This window comes from Paramisgurnus dabryanus, chromosome 9 (assembly GCF_030506205.2).
Source record: "Paramisgurnus dabryanus chromosome 9, PD_genome_1.1, whole genome shotgun sequence".
Lineage (NCBI taxonomy): Eukaryota > Metazoa > Chordata > Actinopteri > Cypriniformes > Cobitidae > Paramisgurnus > Paramisgurnus dabryanus.
The window spans coordinates 25,597,795-25,625,082 of NC_133345.1; the positions used below are offsets into that span (position 1 = coordinate 25,597,795).

The 27,288-nt window shown below is 41.2% G+C and overlaps 1 protein-coding gene across 3 annotated transcripts in view; it reads right to left on the reverse strand.

Moving 5' to 3' along the window:
• znf423 (zinc finger protein 423) overlaps positions 1-27,288 on the reverse strand; it is a 160,184-nt gene that overhangs the window by 69,582 nt on the left and 63,314 nt on the right. For 2 of the 3 annotated variants that reach the window (XM_065283298.2, XM_065283296.2), the window contains 3 exons: positions 12,079-15,503; positions 10,602-10,686; positions 2,431-2,451 (listed from right to left, as the gene is read on the reverse strand). In XM_065283298.2, the coding sequence (XP_065139370.1) occupies positions 2,431-2,451; positions 10,602-10,686; positions 12,079-15,503 (3,531 nt within the window). The remainder of the gene's footprint in view (positions 1-2,430; positions 2,452-10,601; positions 10,687-12,078; positions 15,504-27,288) is intronic. The other variant, XM_065283297.2, reaches the window with a different exon arrangement.

Consider the following 27,288-nt stretch of genomic DNA (forward strand, 5'->3'; position numbering starts at 1 on the left):
CACCTCTTGCAGCGCCCGCTCCATCATCCCCCCTCCCTCAAACGTCGCTCGGCCCCTGTGAGGTTCCGCCTGGGTAGCTCCAGGTGGTCTATGATGTGCATGAGGGGCTGTCATCTGTTGCCATGCTCACGTACACACCACATGGGCTGCAGCAGAGAGCGCCACACCATTAACAAGCCATAAAAACCAACCCAACCCTTTTTAAACATCAGAACACTAAGGAATAGCTGCTCTCACCAAAGCCACTCAACCTAACATCGGCTCCGTGCGCACAATAGAGACATCAGGGGCTGGATAACAGGGAGTGACACATGCAATGTGAAGGAATGATGATTTCTTTTGCTCTCGTGACTAAAGGATGGAGGGGGCTGAAGGATGGCTACACGCACACGTGGATAGATAGACAGACAGATAGATAGGCTCTAGGCTAGACACTGACTCTGGCGTGTTCGAGTACAGGCGCTCAGTGAAGTGAACCTTCATCCACATTATCTACATCCATTGACTCCTAACGCTTCTTGTGTGCTGCCTCATTAAGCCTGCGCTGACACAGGGAGACCGCGCTAGGACTCTTTTTGGTAGCAGGCCTCTCTCTCTCTCTCTCTGAGAGAGAGAGCAAGCGAGCATCTCTTTCTATAGAACTGACATAGGCATCGCCTACAGCAAACTAAGGTTTCACTGCACTCCAGCATCACTTACTGTAAGACCTTAATCCTGTAATCCTTTGCTCACTACTAAGTGATCGACAATTCTGCCTACGTAGTAAGTACAAAATACAACAAATAGCAATTGTCACATGACACTACAAAGAAACCCAAAAGTACACCCATTGTTGGTACAAAAACACCATCATGACATCACAAGCAACACCCTGGGGTCAAACTGTAAGCATCCGTGTGTCGTTGCCATGACAACACATGTGCGACTCATGCTCCAGGCATCAGAATCGTTGGGATGAATAACTAAGAATCAACGGTGACATTAGCAATGCTCTCTGGAGAGCAACTTCACTCAGGTGTACAGGTGTATGTGTGTGTTCATGCCTCTGGCCCAGCCCCATGCATAAATAACCACTATGGTAATGTGTGTGCATGTACGCGTTTGTGTTATATGTGTAAATTAGCACGGGAAATGAAGTATGGAAATCCAATGAGACAATGACATATTTCAATGATTTAACTCACGGCATGTGTCTCCTTTAACGAGAAATGTAGCCTCTTATGGAACGGCTGAAATTCCACAAGGGGGCGCATTTGTTCCTCAGACGTTGCACAATACACATGACATCCGAATATATTCATTATAAATCATGAATGAAAAGTGAGATTCGAACGAATGTCTGTTAGTGAACTTATTGTATACACTATTTATATCGTAATTCGGTCAGAAACTTCAAGATTGTGAGATGAACAAATCGTTTTGGATTAAAAGGCTTGGATATTCCATTTCCTTGGACTTTTGGGGATTTATGAACAATTTGTTTTGGACAATTTCACCGAAGCGGATAAAGGAAAGATTTTGAAGGTAAGTAAATATCCTAAATCGGCGCCGCCCGGTTCAGGTAACTAACAACTAGATTACAGTTTTATGACTGCTAAAAATCATATTATGCTTTCTTTGTGCGCTTATTGGAATCCCGAAAGTCTAAGCTTTACAACGATGTGCCGCATGACCGTATATTTTGAAGATTTAATGCTTCAAAGTTACAATGACGTAATGCAGCCTCACGTGCAAGGGAGGGGGTGTGCCGTGTACGGCACAGTGTTCCTTATCAGGTTAAACAAAAAATCTCAATATTTTATAATATAAAAGTTTCACATATCATGCAAATACGATATTTTAATCTAAAAAATTGTTATCGGGTGTAAAAAGACAATTTATTAAAATTAAAAAGCAAAAATGGTTTGTCATGATATTTTTATATATTTGACATTCAGACACTTTTAATCAACAACGACGCATATTTAGTTAGTTAAAATGCAACTAACAATCAAAATAAGTGGAAAGTCCACCAAATGTTAAGCTGTTCCTTGCCATAAGCTAGCATATTCAATTCTGCAAAACGTTGGTCACGACCAGCTGATGTTTATTTTTAATAAAGTCTATCTATATACGCAACTACAGTGGATTCAAAAGCATTCGATCTCATTTCAAATGCAAAGAGGGTGTTTACATATCTTAAATGCACAGCAGGAAAAGAAACGTGAGGGTCAGAGAGAGAGAGAGTGTGTGGAAAATGGTCATGAAAAATTTAATTATGAATAATGAATATGAAAAATGTATGACATGACCATTTTACGTGACCAATCATGCACTGTTCTCCACTATAGCCCGCCCCCTTTTGCTCAAGCAGTGAGAGATGTATGTGTGCTTGAGGAAAGTCATTCAGGTTATCTAGCTAAGAATTGAGAGAGATAAGGGGGAACAAACCTTGCAGCTGGGCGGGCTCTCCTACGGGCCGTCCGATAGGCAGGGAGGGTGGAAAGAGAAGGCAGGGTGATAGTTAGTCAGCAGCTCTATGACCACATGAGTGTTAGATGATGGAGGAGGGGGCAGACATGGGGGTCATGGATCACTCATGGTGATCGAATGGAGAGATTGGGCTGCCATTGTATGACTAAATCACTTTTCTGTCAAAATACACAATAACTACAAAAACTGTTGACGTGTTAGTTCACCCAAAAATTAAAATTATGTAATTTTCTTCAAAAGAAACAAACAGGAGATTTTTTGACTATGGCAAAAAGGATTTAAGTTATCTATTCTATTGTTTAAAACTATTGTAGAAGACTTTAGTCCACAATTGGTGCTTTTTTTTAAAGGGATAGTTCACTCAAAAATGAAAATAATGTCATTAACGACTCACCCTCATGTCGTTCCAGACCTCCGTTCATCTTCGGAACACAGTTTAAGATGTTTTATATTTAGTGCGAGAGCTTGTTGACCCTTCATTGAAAATCTATGTACGATATACTGTTCATGTCCAGAAAGGTAATAAAAACATCACAACATCAGTGGGTCAGTTAAAATGTGTTGAAGCATCGAAAATACATTTTGGTCCAAAAATAAAAAAATACGACTTTATTCAGCATTGTCTTCTCTTTGGCGTCTGTTGTGAAGTGCATGAGCGAGACTAAAGTCACGTGACTGCAGTGACACGGATGACGTGTTATCCTCAGACATGTTTGCAAAGTTTTTTTTCCAAACTTACATCGTGTCTTTCTCAGACTATAAATGAAGCCCGGCGCACAAAAAAAAAGAGCTGGGGCGCACCAGATAACACGTCAGCCGCGTCACTGCAGTCCTGTAACTTTAGTCTCGTGCATGCACTTCACAACAGACCCGAAAGAGAAGACAACGCTGAATAAAGTCGTAATTTTTTTTTTGGACCAAAATGTATTTTCGATGCTTCAACACATTCTAACTGACCCACTGATGTCACATGGACTACTTTGATGATGTTTTTATTACCTTTCTGAACATGGACAGTATACCGTACATAGATTTTCAATGAAGGGTCAACAAGCTCTCGGACTAAAAATAAAACATTTTAAACTGTGTTCCGTAGCTAAATGGAGGTCTTACGAGTTTGGAACGAAGTGAGGGTGAGTCATTAATGACATTATTATTATTTTTTGGGTGAACTATTCCTTTAACTCAATACCTTTCCCCATCCACATTCATTGTGTATAAAGGCGTATAACCAAAAAAGTTAAACAGGTTTGAAATAACATGATAGTGAATAAATGATTGTCAGTATTTTAGGTAAACTATTCCTTTAGTCAGCGTAATGTGTGTCCAGAACGCTGCTATGAAATATCATCACATACAAACGGATCAACCCTGGACATATAAAAATCACAGTGGAGCAATACGTGAGATTGAGGACGAGTAAAGCGGAAAGAGAGAAAAGCGATACGGCAGCGTCGAGCGAGTGAAAGTCGGGGTTGGTCGGAGGGGGGTGAAGAGGCGAACTACAGCTCAATCCACTAATAAAGGCAGATGAAAGAGAGGTTAAACACAATATGCTAATTGAAATGTGTTGGCTGATTAAGGGCGATTGAGAGGAGAGTGGACGTGCTGTGAGTTCTGTACGCCGGTGATTAGTGCAACATTAATGTCTGCATGCGTTTCCTTGCCACGTGCCCAAATGGACCAATTGGGGGGTGCAGGAGTTGATGAAAAGGTGAAATGAGTAAAGTCTCACATCTTCTACTGTTCCTACACTTTCACCCTACATGAAAAACAACCTAAAACTGAAGAAAAACTTTGAACCCTGAGGACAGGCCCAAAACAATCCAGACTGTGTGCGTCTAGCAAAACACAAACATTACAAAACATCACACCTTATCACAAGGAGTGTCAAGAACATGTCAAACCGAGCCGAGCTCCTAGCTTGTATTGTCTGAGAGGCCTTGTGTTTTCGTGTTTGCTACTTGAGCTTATTTTCCTCTCTTGTCTTGCTTATCTGTCAGTCTGTCTGTATTTTTTTATTACTATTATTTTTCAGCGCGCAACCTTCCTCTTTGTCTGTAAAGGTCTCTCAGGATTTTTTTTTTACCGCGGGCTTTATTGTTTTCCGCTGCGCAGCTGTAGACCCACGGGGTGCCCCCTGCAGGTGTGAGAGGGTGTTGGAAAGAGAGTGAGAAAGAGTGTGTATGCATGTATACACGCGTGCGATTTCGAGTGTTTGCTCTCCAGAGTACGCGGTTGCATCGGTTCTCCCCCCGCCAGCAGGGCGCGCCGCTGCGCAGAGGTGATCATCAAGGGGTGCTGTGCTAAATGAAGACTAAAATTAAAAGCAGTGTACTGAAATGCCTGTGACTACACATGCACGTCCTCGTGAGAGTGGCCCGACTGTGGGACATGGCATCTTTTTGCCCCCAACCTAACAGCCTGGCTCAGAGGTGTTCTGTTATATTAATATGAATATCAACTCACTGAGCTGGATCGAGCAATATCCTTGTCATTTCAGGGACAATCAAAATGGCGCCTGTTTGTTCTCATTATAAGGATTCTTTAAAGAGTAAGATAGATAGTTCACCTAACTTAATATTTACTTACCCTCATGTTGTTCAAGTACATAAACCCTAAAATATATGTATATATTTTTAATTCCAGATGTGTGGTTTGGTGGTAGGCACATACCCAGTAAACACATACTGATATTTTAATGTTGAATAAAAGCATCTGCTAAATGCATGTAAATGTAAATTACTTTCTAGAGCAAACCTACAGTATGGCATGCCATCAGACTTGAAATAAAGCCAGCCAGTTGCATGGTGTGTTTATACGCACCAGTATAATAAAACCAGTCACATAATGTTTTTTTCTGTGCTTTTGTTTTTTCTTGACATAAAACAAATTTTATGCTCCATAACAACAGCATACAAGACTAAAATATTTAAGAGTGATTGACAGACTGTTTACTTTTTGGATGAACTCTTAAATGAAGTGCAAACACTTAAAACACATCAACCCCATTATAGGGCGGTTCACATTTCGCTTCTAATACTGCGTGGAACACGCAACCCCTACTTATTTATTTTTTAAAGGTATATATTTTTTGGCCATTTTTGTCTTAATTTAAACATTGATAGAGGAGAGGACAGGAAAGTACTGGGAGGAGAGAGGGTATGGGATCGGCAAATGCACATGTCGGAGCGCTGCCCACTACACCATCGGCTCCGACCCCTCTTCTTATTTCTAACATGCTTTCAACGCAGCATTATGAAAAATTGAAATATTCTCAAATGGCTACATTCAATATTTGCGTTTGCAAAAAATGGCCCTAATACTTTATTTACATCACACCAATCACACACCTTAACAACACAATACATCACAGTTCTTTACTGACTTCTATAGCTCTCTTCATATAACCCCTCATTTCTTTTCTCTCTGTGACACAGTCCAGTCTGTTGGTGGCAATGTCTGATCCAGGTTTTGGTTTAGGTCAGTAAAATGTTCAAGAGCAGTGGCTGTCTCTCTCACAGGGGAAATGAGAGGGTTCAAACCAGCTCTTACATTATGGAGTGTGTACTTCTGGATGGGGTGGGAAATTATTACTGTTATTGCCAGAAATCTGTTTCGCTGGTAAGTCCGAAAGGAGCAGGAATCTTTGACTGCTATAGCTGTACATAAATCCAGAGTGGTTTATGCATTTTTCAACTGGCTCTGACTGAATTCTGTATACAGTATATATACTGTGAATATTGAAAATCAAGCTTGTTGTCATCTGGGAAAGTTGTGACAAGGACAATTTTTTATTTATTAAAAAAAAACTTCACAATGTTTGTGCATGTTTGCTTTTCACTTTTGTGCTTTACATGTTGTACTCTATAAATTGTGCTAAAAAGCCTAATGTTTAGTGACAAATTACCCAATATAGCACGAAGAAGCTCTGCTATAAACACGTATAAAAAAAATGTGTGTTATCTTTTCCAAAGCATTAATGGTGTAATGTTCAGCAGCAGCAAGACATAAATTGCTGTTCAAAAATATGTGACAACTTGCCCCGGCTTTAAAATCTATGAATGTCATTTTTCTTTCTTTCTTTCTTTCTTTCTCTTTCTTTCTTTCTTTCTTTCTTTTAAACGCCTACCAGCTTCTAAGGCTATATTCATGGCGAGAATAAAGTGTAATTAAATAAAGTGAGACTAGAAAAGATGTTTAAAATTCATTTCCTTTACAAATCTCAGAATCATGTTTAGATTCACTTGATTAAAATCCTTTTTAAAAGTATCAACAGAATAAAAAAGGTTTCTCACAGGGGCAATACTATTTAAAAGGATATGTTTAATGGACAATGTATTTTGACAAGATTTTGGAGGATTTTCTCCTAAGAGTACAAATTTATGTGTAAATGTCATTATTCAGAATATAAATAGGCTGATTCTTTAGAGATGATTGTTTCTTGACCACAAAGTTAGTGAAGCTCTAACTGACCAATTGGCCAACCCGCTTTGATGGAGTAAAGGAGAGTAACCTGCCAACAGAAACAGTCGGCCCTCATTCAAAAGAATAGACAAATGCTGCATTGCAAAACCAATTATAATGCGGTATAAACCAAACAGTAAATAAATATCTGCAAGACCCTCTGTAGTCTGATGCTGTTGGTTGTTTGATGAAATCAGGGCAGCGCTAATGAAATTCGTCTTTCCGTACATGCCGCCTCCGTGCTAAGGAAAATCGTTACGCGCTCTCTCTGCACGGAGACAAACGTCTACATTAAATAATCACACGGCTTCAATCAACAGGCAGGGAAAAATAAACCCACAATCCTCCAGGCTTGCCGCCTCCTGGAGAACGCAGCTCTGATCGAGTTCGCCTGCCTCACCAGTCAGATTAATTAAAACACTAGGCTTTTTCACTCCTCCCATATCTGTGTAATCAAGCTCTTTTGCAGCAGACCGCAATAGCCCAAAATCCTTATTGATTCCCTTACCTACGCTCTACGCCACTTCCATGCAAACGCGGCTGCGAAGATTTGAAACGACACCGACGTAATTTAAACCTAAATTAAAGATCAAGTCGCAAAACCTCAAGGTGCGCCAACCACCTGCAGCATGCCTTAGGAAGCCTTCAGGTGTGTAAAAGGGATGTTAAAGGTGTGTGTGTGAAGCTGCTTTTTTAATTGTGGGAGGAGAGTCTCTCGTGAATGGTGCATGCTCTTGGGCTGCCAGCAGAGCAAAGTGACGGTACAGAAAATGACACAGGCAGCACGCTCACGCGGTGCCGAAACGCTCACACGAAGGACACAGGAGAAAAGAGGAGATGCAGAGAGGTAAACAGATGTTGCAAGTTTGAGGAGGTAAACTGATTGAGATGAGGTGTCACCTCAGCCTACTGGTGACTGTGAGACGGAGAGAGAGGAAAAACAGAAGAGGGGGGTGAAGGGGGAGGCTAGGTGAGGTATGATCACACTTCTGTAAAAACGTGGGACGCCTGAAATGTGGAACTGGGTGTCTGTGTATCAGTAACTAGGGAAGAATGTGGAGGTTGACGAAATGTGTCTGTCAAGCTCTTAACAGATGTATCAATCATAGAAGCAGGTATGTGTGGGCATAGGGGTGTACACTGGCGATACTGTATGATGTTATATCAATATCCAAGGCACAATATATAAATATATCAAGATTTTTTATGTTTATTAATCATTAATTTATTTATATTTACTCACTTAATAATAACTGAGTGTACGCTGACCTATTGCTATAGTACAGCCTTTTTAAAAAAATGTCTCTGTTTTATTCAATAGCATTTACTTAATCATATTCATTTGAACAATAAATACATCAAAATAGTGTGAGAATATCAATACCACATCATAAGGTACTGTAAAATATCACAATACTTTAAAATGCCAATTTGTCCCAAACCCCAATTGCAACTAACGCATACTGCATGCATGCAACACCACCACACTCACACACGCTAACACACACGGCTGCTTTTGGCAGAGGAGCAGGTATGAATATGCATAGTGGTGAAACATGAGAGGCGGAGGAATCAAATTCGTGTGATTTCCACAGCTGCCAAACAGTGAGTAAAAAAAACAAAAAAATAAATTGTTATGTTTAACGCGGCGGGAGAAGAACACGTAGTCTCCTGTTCACCAAATTAGTAAGTTCACGTCAAACAATCAGCAATTATTAAATACGGGTCACAATGAAACTAAATACAAAGTATTTGCTGACAATTGCAGTAATTGTTTGATATCGGTTGATTGCAAAATCAAACAGAATAGAGCTGATGTGATTTGATTTTTTTTGTCGTTTTGCAAAAAAATGCCTTGTGTGTGCTTTTAAATTTTAACAAAAAAAAAAAAACAAGGCTAGAATATCAAAGTCTTATAATAGCCTCACTACTCGTATATCAAAGCTGACAGATAGTGTAGCTTTTTAATGATTGCTTCATAATCTTGAGAAGAAAGCAAAAGAGACGCGGAACGCAAGCGCGCTGAAACTAGAACTCCTTTGTGATCTCGCTTCAATTTTCTGCCGGCTAACGCCGAGTCTGATAAAGGTTAATGCGCGACTCCCTTTTCATTATTCAAAGTCGTCATCAATCTTTGAAGAAGGGTGGAAAAAATAATAAAATAACAACGGCACTTAAAATAATCTGCCTCAATTCCATAATTAATCTCCTCCAGCTTTACTGACAATTATGATGTTAATTAACCCAAAACTCCCTCTAAGACGATGGGGAAAGCCATACGATCTGCCTTTTCGGTCTCACTCGCAGCATCTATGCCTACCATCAGTATCTTTCGAGAGGAAAAGAGAGAGGGGATAGGGAGATGAAAGGAGACAGATCTCAGCGTGGTCCAAATTGGATTGTGTTGGTCTTAGATTGGGCAGGTTGGATACAGTTAGGCTGTGAATGAATGGTGAAGGGTCAGGTAGGATGAGAAAGAAAACGTGAACGCCGGATGGGTGGAAGGTTAAATCAGAGTGCTTAATAGGGTAATAATTGGGTGCTAAGCACTTCCACACTAATTATATGAAGGAGAAAATGAACATGGGACCACCAAAAGGCCCCTTAAATTAAACTCTCGCTACCTAAAAAATGAAGACGTACTGTATAAGAGGAAAAACAACACACTAGAGCTCAGACACAAGTTTATGTGTTTTGGTACAATGGCCTTTCTTAAGACAGATGCGGAATGCTCGGTACGACTAGAAGAATATATCAGGCGGCTCGGCTCCACTATCGGCTGTCAGGACTGGAGAAGGCCGGGAAGTTGCTGAGGCTCGGAGCCTTGTGCCGTTTGTTCTGTGAAATTACTCACAGGCCCAGATCGTTAATCTACACTACAGTGTGCTGCTGCAGCAATTATTACTTAAAGAATAACAACACCAAGGGAGGAAGCACATAAAACAACTACAGAGGAACTGTTCGGTTAAGCTCATATACTGCTACGCAGCAGCCAGGGCCACTAGCCAAAGAAACAAACAACAAGAGACGGAAAATATCATCCACCTGGAGCGAATCTAAAAAGTTCCACCAGTACATTCCTAAAACATAATTAAGTCATAAAGACGTTAACATTTATTACCCTAGCTCACCTCGTTCTTGTTCTCCATTTAAACCTTTCGTGAATATGGGACAGATGGATTCATAATTATAATTCCAGTGTTAACAACACCCCCTCCACATGCCCATGTAATAATTCTTTCTTAAACTACGAACAAAGCACGTGTGTAATTGTCCACGACAAGCTTTAAGAATTCAATGAAGGGGAATGAAAGAGAACCTAATTGTTTGTTGGCCTTTACTGAAGAAGCGAGACCTGCAGTCCTGGTCTCGGCTGCATGGTGAAGAGCTAACAGAGCAATCAGACCTGCAGCCGAGGCCTCAGCTGCGTACTCAAGTGTTAAACAATGGAACAGCTGTTGAGAGCGATGTCTGCACTTCCAGAAATAGAGCTGTTCATTTCACCTGTCTGTCTCACACCTGTGTGCAGGGAGTGAGAGATTGTGCAGGGGCAGACTACGGCAGCAAATAAGGGGAGGAAAGCAGGAGAAGCGACGGGCACACATGTATATATAAACATACGTACACACACGCACGCACGCAAGAATTGAGTGGGGACTTACCGATCATATGATTGGCAACGTGGATCTGGATCTCTCGTTCCGTCTCAAAGGTCATTTGGCATTTGATGCACTGATACGTCTTCTTCTGCAAGAGAAAAAGCACAGGATTCACAGTGAACAGGCTACTAAAAATCTCCACACACTTGCAAACACTCCACCGGGCAGAGATTCTCCTACGTATCTGTTACACTGAGCTGAGACAAAAGCACAGGTAAAGATTGAGCGTCCCTGGAAGTTCACTGTCAATATCTAGTCAAGCGAACAGGCTGTACAATAGCCCAGCAGGATGAGGCTGCTGAACCCTCTGGGGCCAGTAGTAATGTAGCCATGAATTCACACATCTCTCTTTGACTCGGAACACTTTGGGAACACAGGGAACTTATACACTAAAAATACTGCCAGAAAATGGTTGCTGGCAATGTCTCCTCCTTTCAAAAGAAATTGCATAAAATTCTTCTTTGAACTGCCAAAAGAAAAGGGATAATAGAAAAAGAAACACGAGAAGAGATAGGTAAAGGAAAAACACACATTTGAGAATAAGAGGAAAACCTCAAAATGTCCTTAGAAGAACCCTGAAAAAATAAAAAAAACATTTTGTAATAGATCAATTCTGTCAAAAGATCTGGTGATTGTTGACAATGGCTAAGAGTCACTTTTGATCTTCAAATTTGTATGATCAAACTGACAAAACACCAGAAGAATATATTTTATTACCCTTTCAAGTAAAAAAAAAAACATTAAACTGAAAGGGGAGCAAAGATAAGAAAATACAGTGGCCCTAAAACGATTTAGACATTTACAGTACTGTGCAAAAGTCTTAGGCCACCATGCTACCATTCCATTTGTTGTTTTTGCAATTGTATAGTGATCAAATATAATAATTTCTCAGTCTTTTTATTAGAATACAACCTGAAAATACAAAAAATGTGTATGTAGTATTAAAAACAGTATAAAGTATAAGCTGAAGTGTCAAGTATTTAGGGTAAACTCCCACTTGAGCAATAGCAGGCAACTGTAGGATCTCTTAAATCTAAATGAAATCAAATCCTAATTTCTAATTCTAATCAAATGACTTTGTTTTTAATTTCGTGTACATATTTCCTGTATCTTCTGTTTGTATCTTAAAAAAGAGTGAAAAATAAATATGGATGGACATTAAAACTTTACTAAAACAACAAGCTGGTTATGGGGCCTAAGACTTTTGCACAGTACTATAATGTTGTATTATTTTGTATGGCAAAACATCAAATCAAGGGGAGTTTATTTTGTAATATATAGAACAAATACACTTTTCTAGGACAAGGGTGTAAGGTTAAGGGTCACTGAAAAATTATAACAATAAAAAAATATTTTATTGGTTTATTGGTTAAAAGTAAAAGAGCTTTGGATATTTTTTGAAGTATGTCAAAGTGTTCAGGTACTTTTGATCTGTTCAACTTCACTAAAGTATTTCATAAGTGTGAGGTTTGGCACTTACTTTAGGGACTGGTGAAGCATCTGTAACTTTCTTGGCTCCACTCGTCTCAGGGCTCATCTCTGGATGATCCACCTGAACATGACTCTCCAGGTCATCCAGGGTCTCAAATTTTACAGCACACTCTGGGCAACGCAGTCCAGATGTGCCCTTATCCCCAGTCTCTTGTGGGGTGACGACAACACTTGGGGACTGGCCATTTGTGCCCCGACTCATGCAGCCAGCACAAAGACCATAAGGCAGGCCGTTGACGTCTATCTTGACCAGCTCCTGCTTATTCTTAAAGTCTTTTAGACAAAGGGCACATTTATAGAGTTTGTGGACCTGTAGCTGGCCATTGGGAGATGATGAGGCCGATCCACCTCCACCACCGCTGGAGGTTGAGAGCTTTTGCATGTGAAAAGTTCCATGGATCTTTAGCTCCAAAGTTGAGGTGACAGTTTGCATACAGACAACACAGCGGAAGCCTGTGAGGGAGTTCCTCAGGTCAGGGTGCATCTGGCAGTGCTCAATGAACTCCTCCTCACTCTGCAGGGGCATCTTGCAGATACGGCAGGTGCCTGTGTCCAAGCTCTTGCTGTGGGTGACCTTGTGCTCCGTCAAAGTAAGCAGTGAAGGGAAACGTTCACCACAGATGGGGCACATATAGTGCTTTGCTGGGCCACGGTGAGTTTGTGCGTGCTCCCTTAACCCATTCTCTGAAAAGAAGGTCCGTGAGCAAACATTGCACTTGTGGTTACCCTTGATGAAGTCTGCCTTCTTTTTTCTTGTCCCTGCATCATCTTCACCAGGCCTGATATTGTGGTCTCGAAGGCGGTGATTTTGGAGAAGAGACTCCATTGTATAGGCAGCACCACAGATGTCGCAGGCATACATTGGTTCTGAGGCATCCAGCTCCTCTTCGCCACCACTGGCTTCATGGCTGTTGACCGTTTCCTGACCACTTCCTTTTAAAAGCATGTTCTGCAAATCTGCCTGTTCAGCAGCTACAGTTGATCCCGCTGTAGAACGTTTAGAACTTTGAGTCACCCCGTTAGGTGTTCCATTTTGGCTCCCACCATTTCCATTGCCATTTCCTCCATCAAAAATGCAGTGCTTCTCTCTGAGATGTCTTTCCAACATGACGATAGCATGGAAGGCCTTTCCACACAGGCGGCAGTTATACTTTTTACTGTGAGTAGTGATGTGACACTGTAGTTCTACTTCTGTGCCAAATGACTCCCCACAAAATATGCACTTCCTTGCTTTTCCAGTTGCTCCGGGTCCAGTAGGATGACCCAAATGACTGTGCTTCACGTGTAACTGCAGGTCACTCTCCTTGCGGAAGTCCCAAGCACAGGCTGTACAACGGAACATTTTCTTCTCATTGCTGTGCTTGACGGCCAGGTGAACTTGGATGGACACTTTAGAATCAAAAACTTCTTGACACAGTGTGCAGTGGTACAGCACAAAGGTATGCATGTCTAACAAGTGCTTTTGTAGATCATCAACAGAGGAGAATTGTTTGTCACAGCTCTCACAAACATACTGAGTGGAAGTGGTGGTGTAGTGAATGGTCAAGTGCTGAAGCAATGCCTCTTGGGAGTCAAAGTCCTCTTTGTTGCACTGTGGACAAGACTGTCTCCTCAGCAGCAGTTCCAGATGGGATTTGAGATGGGCTTGGAAGCCCTCAAAACTGTTGAATCGAAGGTCACACTGATTGCAGGGGTAGTCTCCATTCGCAACTGCTGGAGTCGTATCACCAGCTACTCTATTGCGTTTAGGGGAGGATATCTCCACGTCAGATGAGGCCGGGCTCAAATCTGCAACTCTGACTTTGCGCTTGTTATTGGCGAGTGGGATGTTCTTGTGATTTTCTTTTATGTGTTTAGTCAGTTTTAGAAGGGAACCAAAGATGGGAGAGTTAGTGCAGTATGGGCAAGAATACACCTCCATGAAGGACTGCGAGGGCTGTAAAACAGGGGACTCCATCTTGGTTACGGCACCTCCACTGTTGCAATGGGTCTGCTGAATGTGCTCGGTAAGGGATGACTCCGTAAGGAAGCCCATGGAGCACTGGTTGCAGAAGAAAGCATGGTTGCCCTCTAAAGTGGTGGATCCAGCAACCACACCTCCAGGTAAGCAGTGAGAAACACGGATGTGCTCTTGGAGGCTGTTGATGTCTGCAAACATGTCAGGACAGTAGTTGCAATGAAAGGCAGAAACGTTACTGAACTGCAGAAGGGGAAAGTTAGATGCAGAGCTCCCACTGGATCGATGTGCTTTGCGTACATGCTCATTAAGGTTATAGAGAGTAGGCAGGGTTTCAAGACACAACTGGCAGGTGTGGCTCTGCTGAGGTTTGTCTGCATGGATGGTCTTCAGATGAATCTCCAGGACGGCCAGGCTGTTAAAATCTCTCTTGGAGCAATATGGACAACTGTAGGTCACTTTGCCTGACCAGCTTCCGTCATCATGGTCAGAAGATGGGGCAAGCTTACGTCTACTCTGTCCAGGCTTAAGGGTTGAGTCTGGGGTCGATCCTCTCTCCAGGGAGGCACTGGAATCTGGGGTAGCACTGCTCATAGATGCCACGCTACCCAAGACTGGGTCAGGACTAGCACTGTGGTTGCTGGAATCTGGCTGCCGGTGACTGTCAAGATGACAATAGACGTCCTCTACAGATGAGAACTGCTCAGCACACATGGGGCATTTGTGTTTTTTGTTGGCATGTGTTCTGTCAATATGGGTGAGCAGAGTGCCTTCATCACTGAAGATTTCAGGGCAGTGAATGCATTGCAGTTCTGCACGGTCTGAAAGTTGGGGATGCTGTGTCAGCACATGTTTTTCAAGTTCATCTGTCTGACTGAAAGTTTCCTCACAGTAATCACACATGTATAGATCCTGGTCCTGGTCAGCTACGTCACTGTTAGACCCATCACGCTTCCCCTGGTCTTTCTTTGCCAGATGTTCCTTGTTCTTTCGATGGGCTTGCATGTGGCTCTGCAGAGAGGAGGTGGAGGAAAAGCCCCGCTTGCAAATGCTGCACTTGAATGGTTTACTGGAGCTGTGTGTCTTGAGGTGAATCTTTAGGTGATCGCTTCGTGAAAAAGCAGCCTCACACTCCTGACAGCTGTACTTTTTGTCACCAGTATGCAGCTTGACATGACGATCGCGGCTGCGCTTGTGTTTGAACAAACGACTGCAGAAGGTGCACTTGAAGGGCAGCTTGTCACTGTGGATCTGCTCGTGGCGCTTCAGGTAGCTGAGGCGACTGAAGGACTTATCGCAGAACTGGCAGGGATAAGGCAAGCCGGAGCCCCCTTCTTCCTCCCCTGTGCCCATGCCCATATCGCTGCAGCCGTCCCCTAGCATCTGTGACGGCGATGCCACGTCTTTGCTAGAGGGAGAGGACGCCACCCAAGAGAGCCCCGGGTCATCATCACCATCTGCAAAGCAAAACACAGACAGAATTAAAATGTTAAAGAGGCAGACAAAATATCAAAATAGAAGCAAAGTACTAAAGACAACAAACCCCAAAGGAGCAAAGAAATAAGGACAAAGATGTATTTTTTATCCTCTTATCCCCTCTCAGCAAACAAGCTCATGCCCATATCCCCCGGATTTGGATCTGCTTTATCATATTTCGATTACGGTTACCAGATTGAAAAGCTTTTCAAAAGCGATTAAAATGAATTCGAAAAAGAAGGCCCCCTTACTGGACAATGCATACAAAATTACACCACTAGATTATTTATGGTTTTTGTTGTTGTTTGTAGAAGCACAAGCTCAGACTTGATTAATTCACACATACATTATACAAAGATATACTAAGCGGGTCGTCCTGCTTTGTGCAATCTGATGGGGCCTGACACAGTCCACACGTCATCTATTTAGCATCTTAACCAGCAGCCTCCAAAGAAAAGTGAGGGAGAGAGCTCATGACTTATTGAGCAGGGATGCTGCAAGCACAGAGTCCCACTGCGGCTCAGACAAACACCAAATTTTCCATCACTGCACTGTTTGTTTGCTTTATTTTCACTAAGTTGTATGTTCATTCTTAATGTGCTGAAAAAGCCTCTGGTATTCCCACAAAAAAAAAAATGCACACCATCTCAACCCCACATCCTCTAAAAGCTTAATCTGTGCTCACAAGCCAAATGTAACAATGGCCTCCTTTGCTGCATATTCTAATTGGAAATCAAAACCCCACTGAAACAGTCACAAGACACGACCCAACGTGGTGGGAAAAGGGAAAAAAAGAGAAAAGAACAAAGAAAAGTGCATCACCTCAGCGTGTATTGTATAAACTAATAACTTCAACTCCATATGGCAGTTGTAGGATTTTACTTCCACCCACTACTCTCCCATTACACAAAGGTGAGCACAGCAGAATTTGTAGAAAATAAATTCAAGTGATGAATCGATCCACTTTAAAATGTAGGTGCTGTGCAGAACAAATAAATCTCCATGGGGGTTTGTGGGTAGAAATTTGTAAAACCATGAATTATGAATTTAGCTGTAAGCAAGGAAATGAATTCAAAGTAAAGAAAAAGTTAAAAATAGAGATATCAGTAAAGGAGTAAAATAAAACAAGAACGTGTGACATTACTGAACAAGGCTTACAAAGGAAGAAACATACATCAGTATAACTAGCATGAATTCATATATTTAATGTTTTTTTTATACATTTAGGAAAATTAACTGCAGACCTAAATCTCATTTAACTCTTCAGCCTTTCTGCTTCAACTACAGCGCCCTCCTTGCTGTTCTATTCTCATGCTTTTGTGTCCGTGTCAGGATAAGAGTAATCTCAGCACAACCTAAAACCTGTGCAACACAGGAGAGAGAGAAAGTGTTGCAGGGGCCCAATGAAAGAGCGAGAATGAAAAGCCCGTAAGGGACTTAACCATGGTGAATTCTTTGGCTGCACAATAAGACCATGGCCCCTGACAGGTCTTTCTGTGATCCAGCCACTGTGGAGGTGAGAGGGGTCGGGTATGGAGGCGACGGTGAGGGGGGTGCCGACTGACAGGTAGGCCATCATGCTGAGATACAGATACGTACCACAGCGCAAGAGATACAAAGAAACACTTGCATGAGTTCAGGGCCAGAAAAAGAAGTAGAAAAAGCAGAGGACAGAAAAGAACGGAGCATAAAACAAGAAAAAAACTCCTGGCACATGTGGTCATTCTGGCGAATTATAAATCTATTAATGCTAATGCAATCCCTCTGACTGCGACAGAATGTGAGAAATCACTTTTGAGAAAGAGGGAGATTATAGTCATTAAATAGCCTTAATCCTCAGAAGTGTGGCTGTCGGAAAATGGAAGATCACATGGCTTTTAGGGGGCTTTTGTCATCCGTCCGCCGGGGGACTTGGCAAGAGCCCTAAACAGAGTAAGAAATTTCAATGAAAAGTTAAATTAGAAAAGAAACGGAAAGAAAAAGAGCAGGAAAGTGAGAGAACGAAAATAAGGAACTGGAATGGGCACGAAAACGCGAGCTCCGTCAACGCTACCCCCTCTTGCTTGCCCATTCCACATTTAAAGACTTGACCGACCCTCCCTTTTCTTTTAGGATTTTTGGTTCTCTCTCTGACAGCTTGTTTCTCACTTGTTCCACATTCCGTCCCCAAACTTTCTTTCATGTTGTGACTCATTACTGAATTAACAGGCTGCTCTTGTGGTTGCCCCTGGCGCTCGCCTACTCCTTGCCAGCCTGTCCCATGTGGAGGGGTGGAGCACAGGATGGAAGGCTATAGCGAGGGAGGGAAGAATGGGAAGACAGCACTGGCAGGAGGAAACATTCTGATGTCCAGGGTTGGGTATGCCACCCTGCCTCGAAAGGGCCTGGTAATTGGGACCATGATAAAATAAACACACGGTGACAGAACCAACTGCCCCAGCATCTAATCTACAGATATTTCAAGAAGATTCAAGAGCGGACCCCCTCTCCTTCCCCAGATCCCCATGCTAGCACCAGACCGGACCCCGCGGAACCACATCGGGCCAGTTAATGGGCTAGCCAAAGCGCTGGCATGCCGGGCCAGAAAATGGTGGAAGGCGGTAATGAAGACGCGCTCGGTCTGATGTCTGTCCTTTCCTCTTTATCAGACACAAGGACAGATATATGAGACAAAAAAAGAGAACCCCTCCATCTCTCCTAACACCAAAGCAGAACAGAGCTGCGGATTTTGTAAATGTCCCTACCAGCACGAGCCAAACGTCAGAGCCAAAACAGTCTAGTATGTTCATTAGAGCTTGGAGGCATATATACAGTACAGCAGACCCAACACTTATGACATACAGCACTGCTGCTTCCCTTCTGGAACAAAACACCATCCAAAAACAATACAAGCAGTTCCACAATGATTAACATACTGAAATTTATACTGCATAGGAGACAATGTTAAATATGCTCACTCTGACAACAAACGGCACCAAGACTAAACCACCATTCAAACATCTCTAGCTCTACAGCCTGATAAATGAGGGAAACATTCAGTTCTCCCTGATTAATCTTGCCATCCATCTAGTTTAGACAATACTACTAGCATCTTAGTTTGTATTAAAATGGCTTAAAATGTAGTCCGGGTGACGTCAGCTATTAAATCCCACTTTGCTTAGAAAAATATCCTTAAAGCCCCAGTGTAGTCATGGAAGGCCAGAGAGTTTGGCACCCAATAATAATTTATATTGAATCAATCTATCACACTCAGAATGATGTATGTTATTGCTTGTATAAGCTTAAACCTTGACATGTCCCCAAAAAATGAGGTCTTTAAAAATCTACTGTATTTTGGGAGAACAATGTTATTGCATACATCAAATACTAATGATAACAGTGATCGCATACATCAAATACTAATGCAATGAATTGTAACAATAAGAAGGCCCTTTATTATTTAACACCCATGTGACCCTGTCTGTGACATCTAGGCTAAAGTCTTACAATCTAAGTTTAATAGCATAGGTGTTAACAGACAGGGTAACAAATGTAAATAGGGCTATAAAAGACAGAAAGTAGCTGTGTCCCAATTCAAGGGCTGTGACCTTTTAAGGTCTTTAAAGGTTGCAGCCTCCAAAGTCAGCGAAGAGAACTGAAATGAGACGGTCTAGCCTTCGGACGACCCATAATTTGCGTCACCTGCTACACGCACCCATCGCGCCTGTCAGCAAAACAGCGGAGACGTTTCTGACTTATTAAAATAAATATGGAACCAGAAAAATATTTTACATTTGTTTTAGAAAATGTTACACGTTGTTGTAGATTAAACTAACCATCAGTATATCAAATTAATCAACCTTAGAAATATACGCAACATAAACAGAATAATATTAATATAAAACATAACTTATAACACTAAAACAGTGACAAGAGATTTTATTCTACTAAATACACACTTTTATTTAATAGGTTTTAATTTTTATTTTTTTTGAGAATATCCAGCCATTTTATGAAGCCATTAAAGCAACGCAATGAAACTTGGGATAGCCTTGGCTGATCCATTCGTTCTATCCTTAACAGCGCGGAGAAATAAGGACGCATTTTGGGCCTTCATTTTAAGCATCCTTTGAATTGGGACGGCCTTACTAGCCTTAGGTCGCGCTGCAGTGATGCAATCGGTCTTAGAATACTTCCTTAGGAGGTCACAGCCCTTGAATTGGGACACAGCTAGTATGTTAGGTGGAGTGCATTCATGTGTATCCTGGCAGAATAACATCTTTCCAAAAACATTCACGATAGGAGATCTAAAAATTGCATTTGACCTAGGACCTTGACAATGCAACCTACTGAAAAGACTTCATGTTTAACCCATACGGTCTCTATCCTGATAGGTCTAGTAAACACAGTATACCTATAACAGTTAAGTGGTTGCTGACACAAGGCAATAGTAAAACCATGGTGTAATTGTTTAATATATATATATAGAAGATTTAAGACCTGAATCTTATCACCTAGTAACATTCCATATCCCCGACCTCTCTACACCCTTCTACCATTGAGCCTGGCCCCCTGCCCAAACTTTCACCTATCCCAGCAGCCCCCAGGCCCCCTGCCCAGCTCACAGCCTCTTCCCTCTGGCCTTCTGCCCACAGCCCAGGGCAGGAGAGACACACTGTAGGGGGCAGAAAAACAACTTCCACCCTGAGCTCCCACAGGGCGGCCCAGCGTGTCGGCCAGACAGGCCTGAAGCAAGAGCCAGGGGAAAACCACTTTTAAAAATCTTTCACTTCTCCAGTGTGCATGACTTGACTTCTATAGGTCACTTTCTTATAAGTATAAAACAAAATCATAAGAAATAATAAAAGTTTGAAAATATATGTGTTTATATTGTACACACGACAAAAAGGTTATGTGCCTGATGTGTGTTTACATCACATTCATGGCGTCTCACAAAGACCTCCCTCTTCCCTATCTTCATTCCTCTCTCCCCTAGGCAACAGGGCCGTCATAACCAAACCCAACAGAAGACAAAGTTATGCTGCTAAGAGGGTAAGAAAGAGTGAGACAGTAAGGGAGTAAGAGAGGACAAGAGAGGAGGGGGGAGAGTGGCACACAGGAACTGACCACATGGCCAGCAGTCCTATGGGACAGTCTTTGAGACCAAACACCTGTTTACGAATACTGAAATACACAAACATGAACACACACAAAACCAATTTCTGTTTTTCTCCCTCATACTGTTCTGTACATTTGGGTTTTCAATGCTGACACACATGTACCGTACCCCACTGATGCTCAAGGGGCCCGGTCCTAGTGGACACACACATACACACAAACTCGTGTTTGTTGTCCCCTGCTCCATCAAGCTGACACTCTCCAGTCTGTGCTTCTAAGACCCCTGGCACTGCTCTCGGTACCCTACAGGGGGCTCAAGGGACACAGTCTGTTAGGGGTCTTTTCCTAAAGGACACATGGATACACGCAAACACATGCCAAGATGATGTCATCGCTTAGCCAGACTGTCAGGAATCGTAATCCTGGAGGTAACCCATCTACTAAAACACACACTCGCAGGTACACAACACGGGGCACATACACACGGCAGTGATGTCACAGGACAGGCTGCCAGTCAGGGGCCGGAATCCTAGAGGACACACACGCTTGCTGCCCACGGCCCATATGGAGTTGCTGGCGCCCAAAAGCGTCCGAGCAGCCGGACTCATTCCCAGGGCAGAAGGTGAGGGGCAGGGGGTTGGGAAGGCAAGGACAGCTGACAGCCTGCCCCCATCTCCCCTCTGGCGACCCCCAGGTGAGGAAGAGGGGGGGAAATGGAACACGGTCTGGAGACTGACCACTCGCTCACCTCTAGAGACCACAGAAAACTGTGCAGATGGGTGCAGTGCTGTCATCACCACAAGAGATATTGGAGAGATGATGCATAGAAAAAGCACACACAGGATCTGAAAATGACATGGGGTGGACTTGAACTCGTGCTGACCGTGAGCGCCACCAGTGTGTCAGATCACCAGAGACCTAATATCACTCAGATGACAAAATGCGAATTTGTTGCAATGCAAAAATGTATTTCTTGCTTTGTATTTTTGTCTAAAAAATTCTTCAAATGTACTTGAAAAGCAAAAAAATATCAAAATTGAGAGGGTTTAATCTTAAAACAAGAACTAAATCTGGCAATGGGTTAAGAAAAGCAACTTAAATTAAGTTTTACATTTTTGTTAAGCACTTTCATACCATTGGCAGATTAACTCAAATGTTGATCAAGTTCTCAAGTTATTGATCAAGAATTTTTTGATATTTGTTCTGGAAAAAGACAAAAATAACAAGCAAGAAATCCATATTTTGCAGTGCTAGAAAATAAAAAAGTCATATAATAAGTCAATAAGTCCAAAGTAAATAAAGCTTTAACAATTCAGTGTGTAAAAAACCTATGCTGACAGTTGCACCCCTACAATTAAAGGTTAAAGGGCAATGTACCTCATATTGCCCATTAGACTTGCATGCAAAAAAATTCTGTCAAACTTTTTTTAATAAACTAAAGGGCAAAATTATTTGCAATAGTAATCAACAGCCTGCCACAGATTCTTAATTTAAGCATAATGCGTATTTATTTGTTACACTCTTAAATAAATAAAATAAAATAAATAAGGTTTGTAACTGTAACTGAACACTTGGAATCACAAAACCTTTCTACATAAAACAAACCCATTTACATCGCTGCTCAATTAAAACCCCTTAGACATGAATAATGTTCAGACACAAAAAAGCAAGTGGCCTTTTAAACCAGGATGATTTACACGCTAAGCATTTTTCGTGGTACAGGGGTGAAACGCAAGTACTTCGTATGTGTCTGAGGGAGAATGAAGGTGAGTTGAAGGAGAGATAAAGACTGAGAGGGGTTTGCGTGACGACAGGGGCACCGGCAGTAGTTAAGCTCCGTTTGACTCTTGGGTTGCTCGGTCTGCGTGAGCGGCAGGGGCTCGCACTGTTAAACAGCTGTAGATTAATTACATGTGAAGTGTACCAAAACAAGTCTCTTCACAACTCCAGCATCAGAAAATAACATGTTTGGCTTCAGTATCTCTCTTTTCTCAAAGTTTAGATCGCTTTACTGTGCTTTACACTTTTGGTTGAACATAAGCGTAAATCATAATAATGTGTGAGGAAAAAGTCACAAAAATAACACGGAGGAGAAGTGCTAACAAGTGTCTCTACTTAACTATTATGTAATGACACTAGTTCATTACACTGTAATTTTTGGTATAGTGGTGTAACAGTCTGTCAAAATGTAAGTAAAATATGAAAGTATTATTTGTTTTAGTGAATTTGCTTATGTGTTTGAGCAAAAGAACGGATACATTTTTTTTTTTTGATTTTCATTTGAAATTTGTGCATCTGCACTGTAATAAAAAACATGCAGCATGAAATTAAAATAACTAGGTTTTGCAAGTCAATTCAACGTAGTATGTTAAGTTTTGACCTGTGAATAGTTGACATAACTTAAAAAAATATTTTAAACAGCTTCAACTAGTTTTTTTTTAAGTCAAAGTAGCATAAAAATTAGTGCTGAACAAAGATTAATCATGATTAATCGCATACAAAATAAAAGTGACTTTTGGCATAATATGTGTGTGAACTGTGTGTAATTATTATGTATATTTAACCACACACACATACATATATTTATTGCAGATTTTTTGTAATTAATTAATTTATATGTTTATATATATATATATATATATATATATATATATATATATATATATATATATATATATATATATATATATATATATATATATATATATATATATATATATATATATATATATATATATATATATATATAAAATATATAAAATATAAAATGTATAAAAATATAAAATGTATAAAAATATAAAATGTATAAAAATATATATACCTGTAAATGTTTCTTAAAGACATAAATGAATGCGTGTGTATTTATATATACATAATAATTACACACAGGCACACTCATATATTATGCCAAAAATCACTTTTATTTTGTATGCGATTAATCGGGATTAATCTTTGCCCAGCACTACTAAAAATATATGTTGATTTGACAAAAATGCAGCATTATTTTACAGTGTGTATTTAATTGAATGCAAAAATTCATCTTTATTTTCAAATCAATTACGAAAATTATTGTCTGGTCAGAAAATGCTAGTTTTTTTTGTACTTACAAATGTGCCCCTGGACCACAAAACCAGTCATAGCATGAGTATATTTGCAGCAATAGCGATGAATATCTTCCATGAAGATATTTTGTACATTTCCTGCCGTTAATATCAAAAATGTATTTATTTGGACTTCAATTGGACAACTTTAAAGCAACTTTAAAACTTTTTTTGCACCCTTACTTTCCAGATATTCAAATAGTTGTATATCGGACAAAAATTGTCCTATCCTAACAAACCATACATCAATTTCTTCAAAGCTTGTTCATTCAGTGATTCAGTGATGTATAAAATCTCAGTTTTACAAAACTGACCCTATGACTGTTTTTGTGTTCCAGGGTAACAAATGTTGAGTTTCTTACTTTTAAAAAACACGCTGTCCCACTGTAGCTTCTACAATTTCTAAACGATAGTTTGACTATAGTTTTATACTTACACATTTGGCAGAAACTTTTATCCAAAGCTTGTATTCAAGCTATAAATTTTTCATCAGTATGTATGCGCACCCTTGGATCAAACCCATGACCTGTGTGTTACCATCGCAATGCTCTACCAATTGAGCTTCAGGAACACATAACTACTTTAAATTACGAGTAGCTTTTAGCTTCAAAGCATAGCTTCCCCGACACTACAGCACAGCACTCGTTTGATGTCTCTCTCATTCACTCTTTCTATCTATCTGTCCTTTGGTAGTCGTGTATGTCACAAGTTTTACTGGTTGGAAGTGTACAGTTAGTCAGGTTCCCGCTGAGTACCGAGTCAATGGGAAGCAGCTGCCTGCTTGGCCATGCAAGAAAGCTGCACTAAACAAGCACTTTGTTCCCTTCTAGAGCCCCACATATACACACACAGACCCAAACACGCAGATGCACATAAACATCTATCTCACAAAACATGGATTATGACCCTCCGCCACAGAGATCGTGTGTTTACATGTGTGTTTGTACGTGTGTCTTCATAACAGAGTCCATGTGCATAACAGATGGGAGAAACTAGAGAAAGAAAGGTGAATGTGTCTTGGATCATTTTGACTGACTGTATCTCACTACGATCTGTGGCAGTCAGAGCATAACCAATCCCACACGATATGCTGCCTCTTTGATCAAACTCGAGCTGAAGAGGATTTAGGTAAAAGCTCACCTGCTCCTCCTGTTAACACACAAGAAGCCTTTAACCTTAATATATCATCACAGCATACACATAAACTAAGGCCTGTCTCACACATCTGCATGTAAGCATCACAGCAGCATAACTACAAAAGCTACACATAAACATCTGCATGCAATTTTTCAGACAAAATGTTTAACCCACTTAAATTCAGGCTAGGGTGATTGTGTTATACTGGAAAGTCACTGAAGGAATGTGTGACATGGACAGTGTGAATGATATGAAGCGTTTTTTTTGTGTGTGTGTCTGCTGCGTTTGACGCTGACCATCCATCTTTTCATATTTTCCCTGGACACAATCAGCTAAACCTCATTGTTAAAAATAGTCAACCTCTCCGCAGGGTCCTGTGCTACAGGAGGCGGCTAATGGAGAGCTCTTAATGCTAAAACATGACATGTAGACACCACCAATTTCATGCATCATGTCCACTGAAAAAACAGTGCACATGCACACTCAGATTGTAGAAAGTAGCATAGTAGATATGTTAATGCCATTTAAACAATTAGCACCAAAAGTTTGGTGTAAAACATAGTGTGACAGTAATAGCCATCGCTCTTAGCTTAACATATAACTGTCTCCGGGGCCTGACAGGTTAAGCACCTTATTTCTGATGAGTGTTTAATCCATCTCAAGCCTTCAAACAAGTGCTCCCAGATGACAAGCTGATGCTGCAATAATCCACTTACACCTGCACAGACTCACAGTGCAGAAGATGACCACTGGAGCAGCATAGGGCACTGCTGTGTAATACTGAACGCTAGAATGCCAAATCAATTTTAAACCTTCTTAATACATAGGATAGGGAAGATAGATGAAAGTTTAGGGATGGAGAGATGGAACTGGGGGATGTTGCAGGCTGGATTTGAACCTGTGGGCCTGTAAATCATCAGCCATTTACATGAATCTTTGTATATCGCCCCCTACAGTCAAGTAAGTGTACTGATAATGACAGCACTAACACTGAGTAAAGTTAAAGGCTTATACTGGACAGAAAAATTATTAAAACATCTACAGTTAAAAGAAAAAAACTCAATATAATATGGGACAGGTAAAGAAAATGTAAAGTCAGCTGTTTATTTTGCACAATAAGCTCAGACAGAACGATCGAGTCTAATATCACCATAAACCAGCTGACTAGACATTATCACACTTATTATACTATTTGGAGCTACGAACTAAATAATATGCTTTGACTGAGATAAAGTCAATAATGTACTTTATTGGACATTACGCAAAAAGTGTCCTGTAGCTCAATTGGTAGAGCAATATGTTAATATCAAGGCTTTGAATCCTAGGGAACACACACACACACAGTTTAAATATGCATGTGTGTCTACCAAATGTATTTAATTGCTAAATGCTGACATTTACCAATCAAAATCAAGCAGAGAGCCATGTACTGTAATAACATCAACATCGTACTTCATGTAATCTGAGCAAAAAGGGGACAAATAGGCCAGTACATAAAGATGAGAGTGGGGGGATGTTAAGGCCAGAGCTCCCCATGAGACTGCAGCGCCCAAGAGACCCTCACACATGCAGAGAAAGGCGGGTACCTCCTGCCCATCCTGCCACATTGGGACCCTTCGAGCCCTCAAGGGAGCCCCAGAACTGAGAGGAACACCTGGACCTGCCATTAGTCACACAGACATACGGAGAGCTGGAGATCCAGAAAGACATCCGTACGCGTACACAAACAAAAACTACACACAGACACATGCTTCGACATTAATGCGCAAACAGTTGAGTAAACAGAAACTAGCACATGCAGAACTGCACACATGACGTTAATACACAAACAACATAAAAACACACCCACACGAGTTAATGAAAAGGTGCCATGAATATTAAAAGGCATAAAAATACAGGGCACAGGCACTATAAAAATCACAACAACACACACGTTTATGCACAAAGACACACACACACGCTGCAAGGCAGGGTGAAGGAGACACCTGGACAGCAATGTGGTGAATAAGGACAGGATAATTACTGTGGTATTAAACGGTACGCTCCCCAGGGCGACACCAGAGCACCCAGCCGGGGGTTCAAGGACACAGGAAGAACTGCACCTCAGCACTGTCATTACAACAGCATGCACTGTCTCTCTGCCTGTCTCTCAGCTCAACCTCTCACTAACACACACATGCACACTCGCATACAGCACAGAGAGAGAGAGGAGAGAAAGAGAGAGAAAGAGAGAGAGAGAGACAGAAAGAGTGCAGTCAAATTCAAAACAATTCTTTCAACGAGCAAACACTAAAGTCACAACGGACTTCTTGTCTGTGAGCCGTTAACAAAAGCCGATCTCTGGACCATGCCCACACCCGCTCCGATAGCGCCTATCAGATTTGAGCCTTCTTAGAAACTCACACCAGAAGCCGGAGCGCTATGTGGCGTG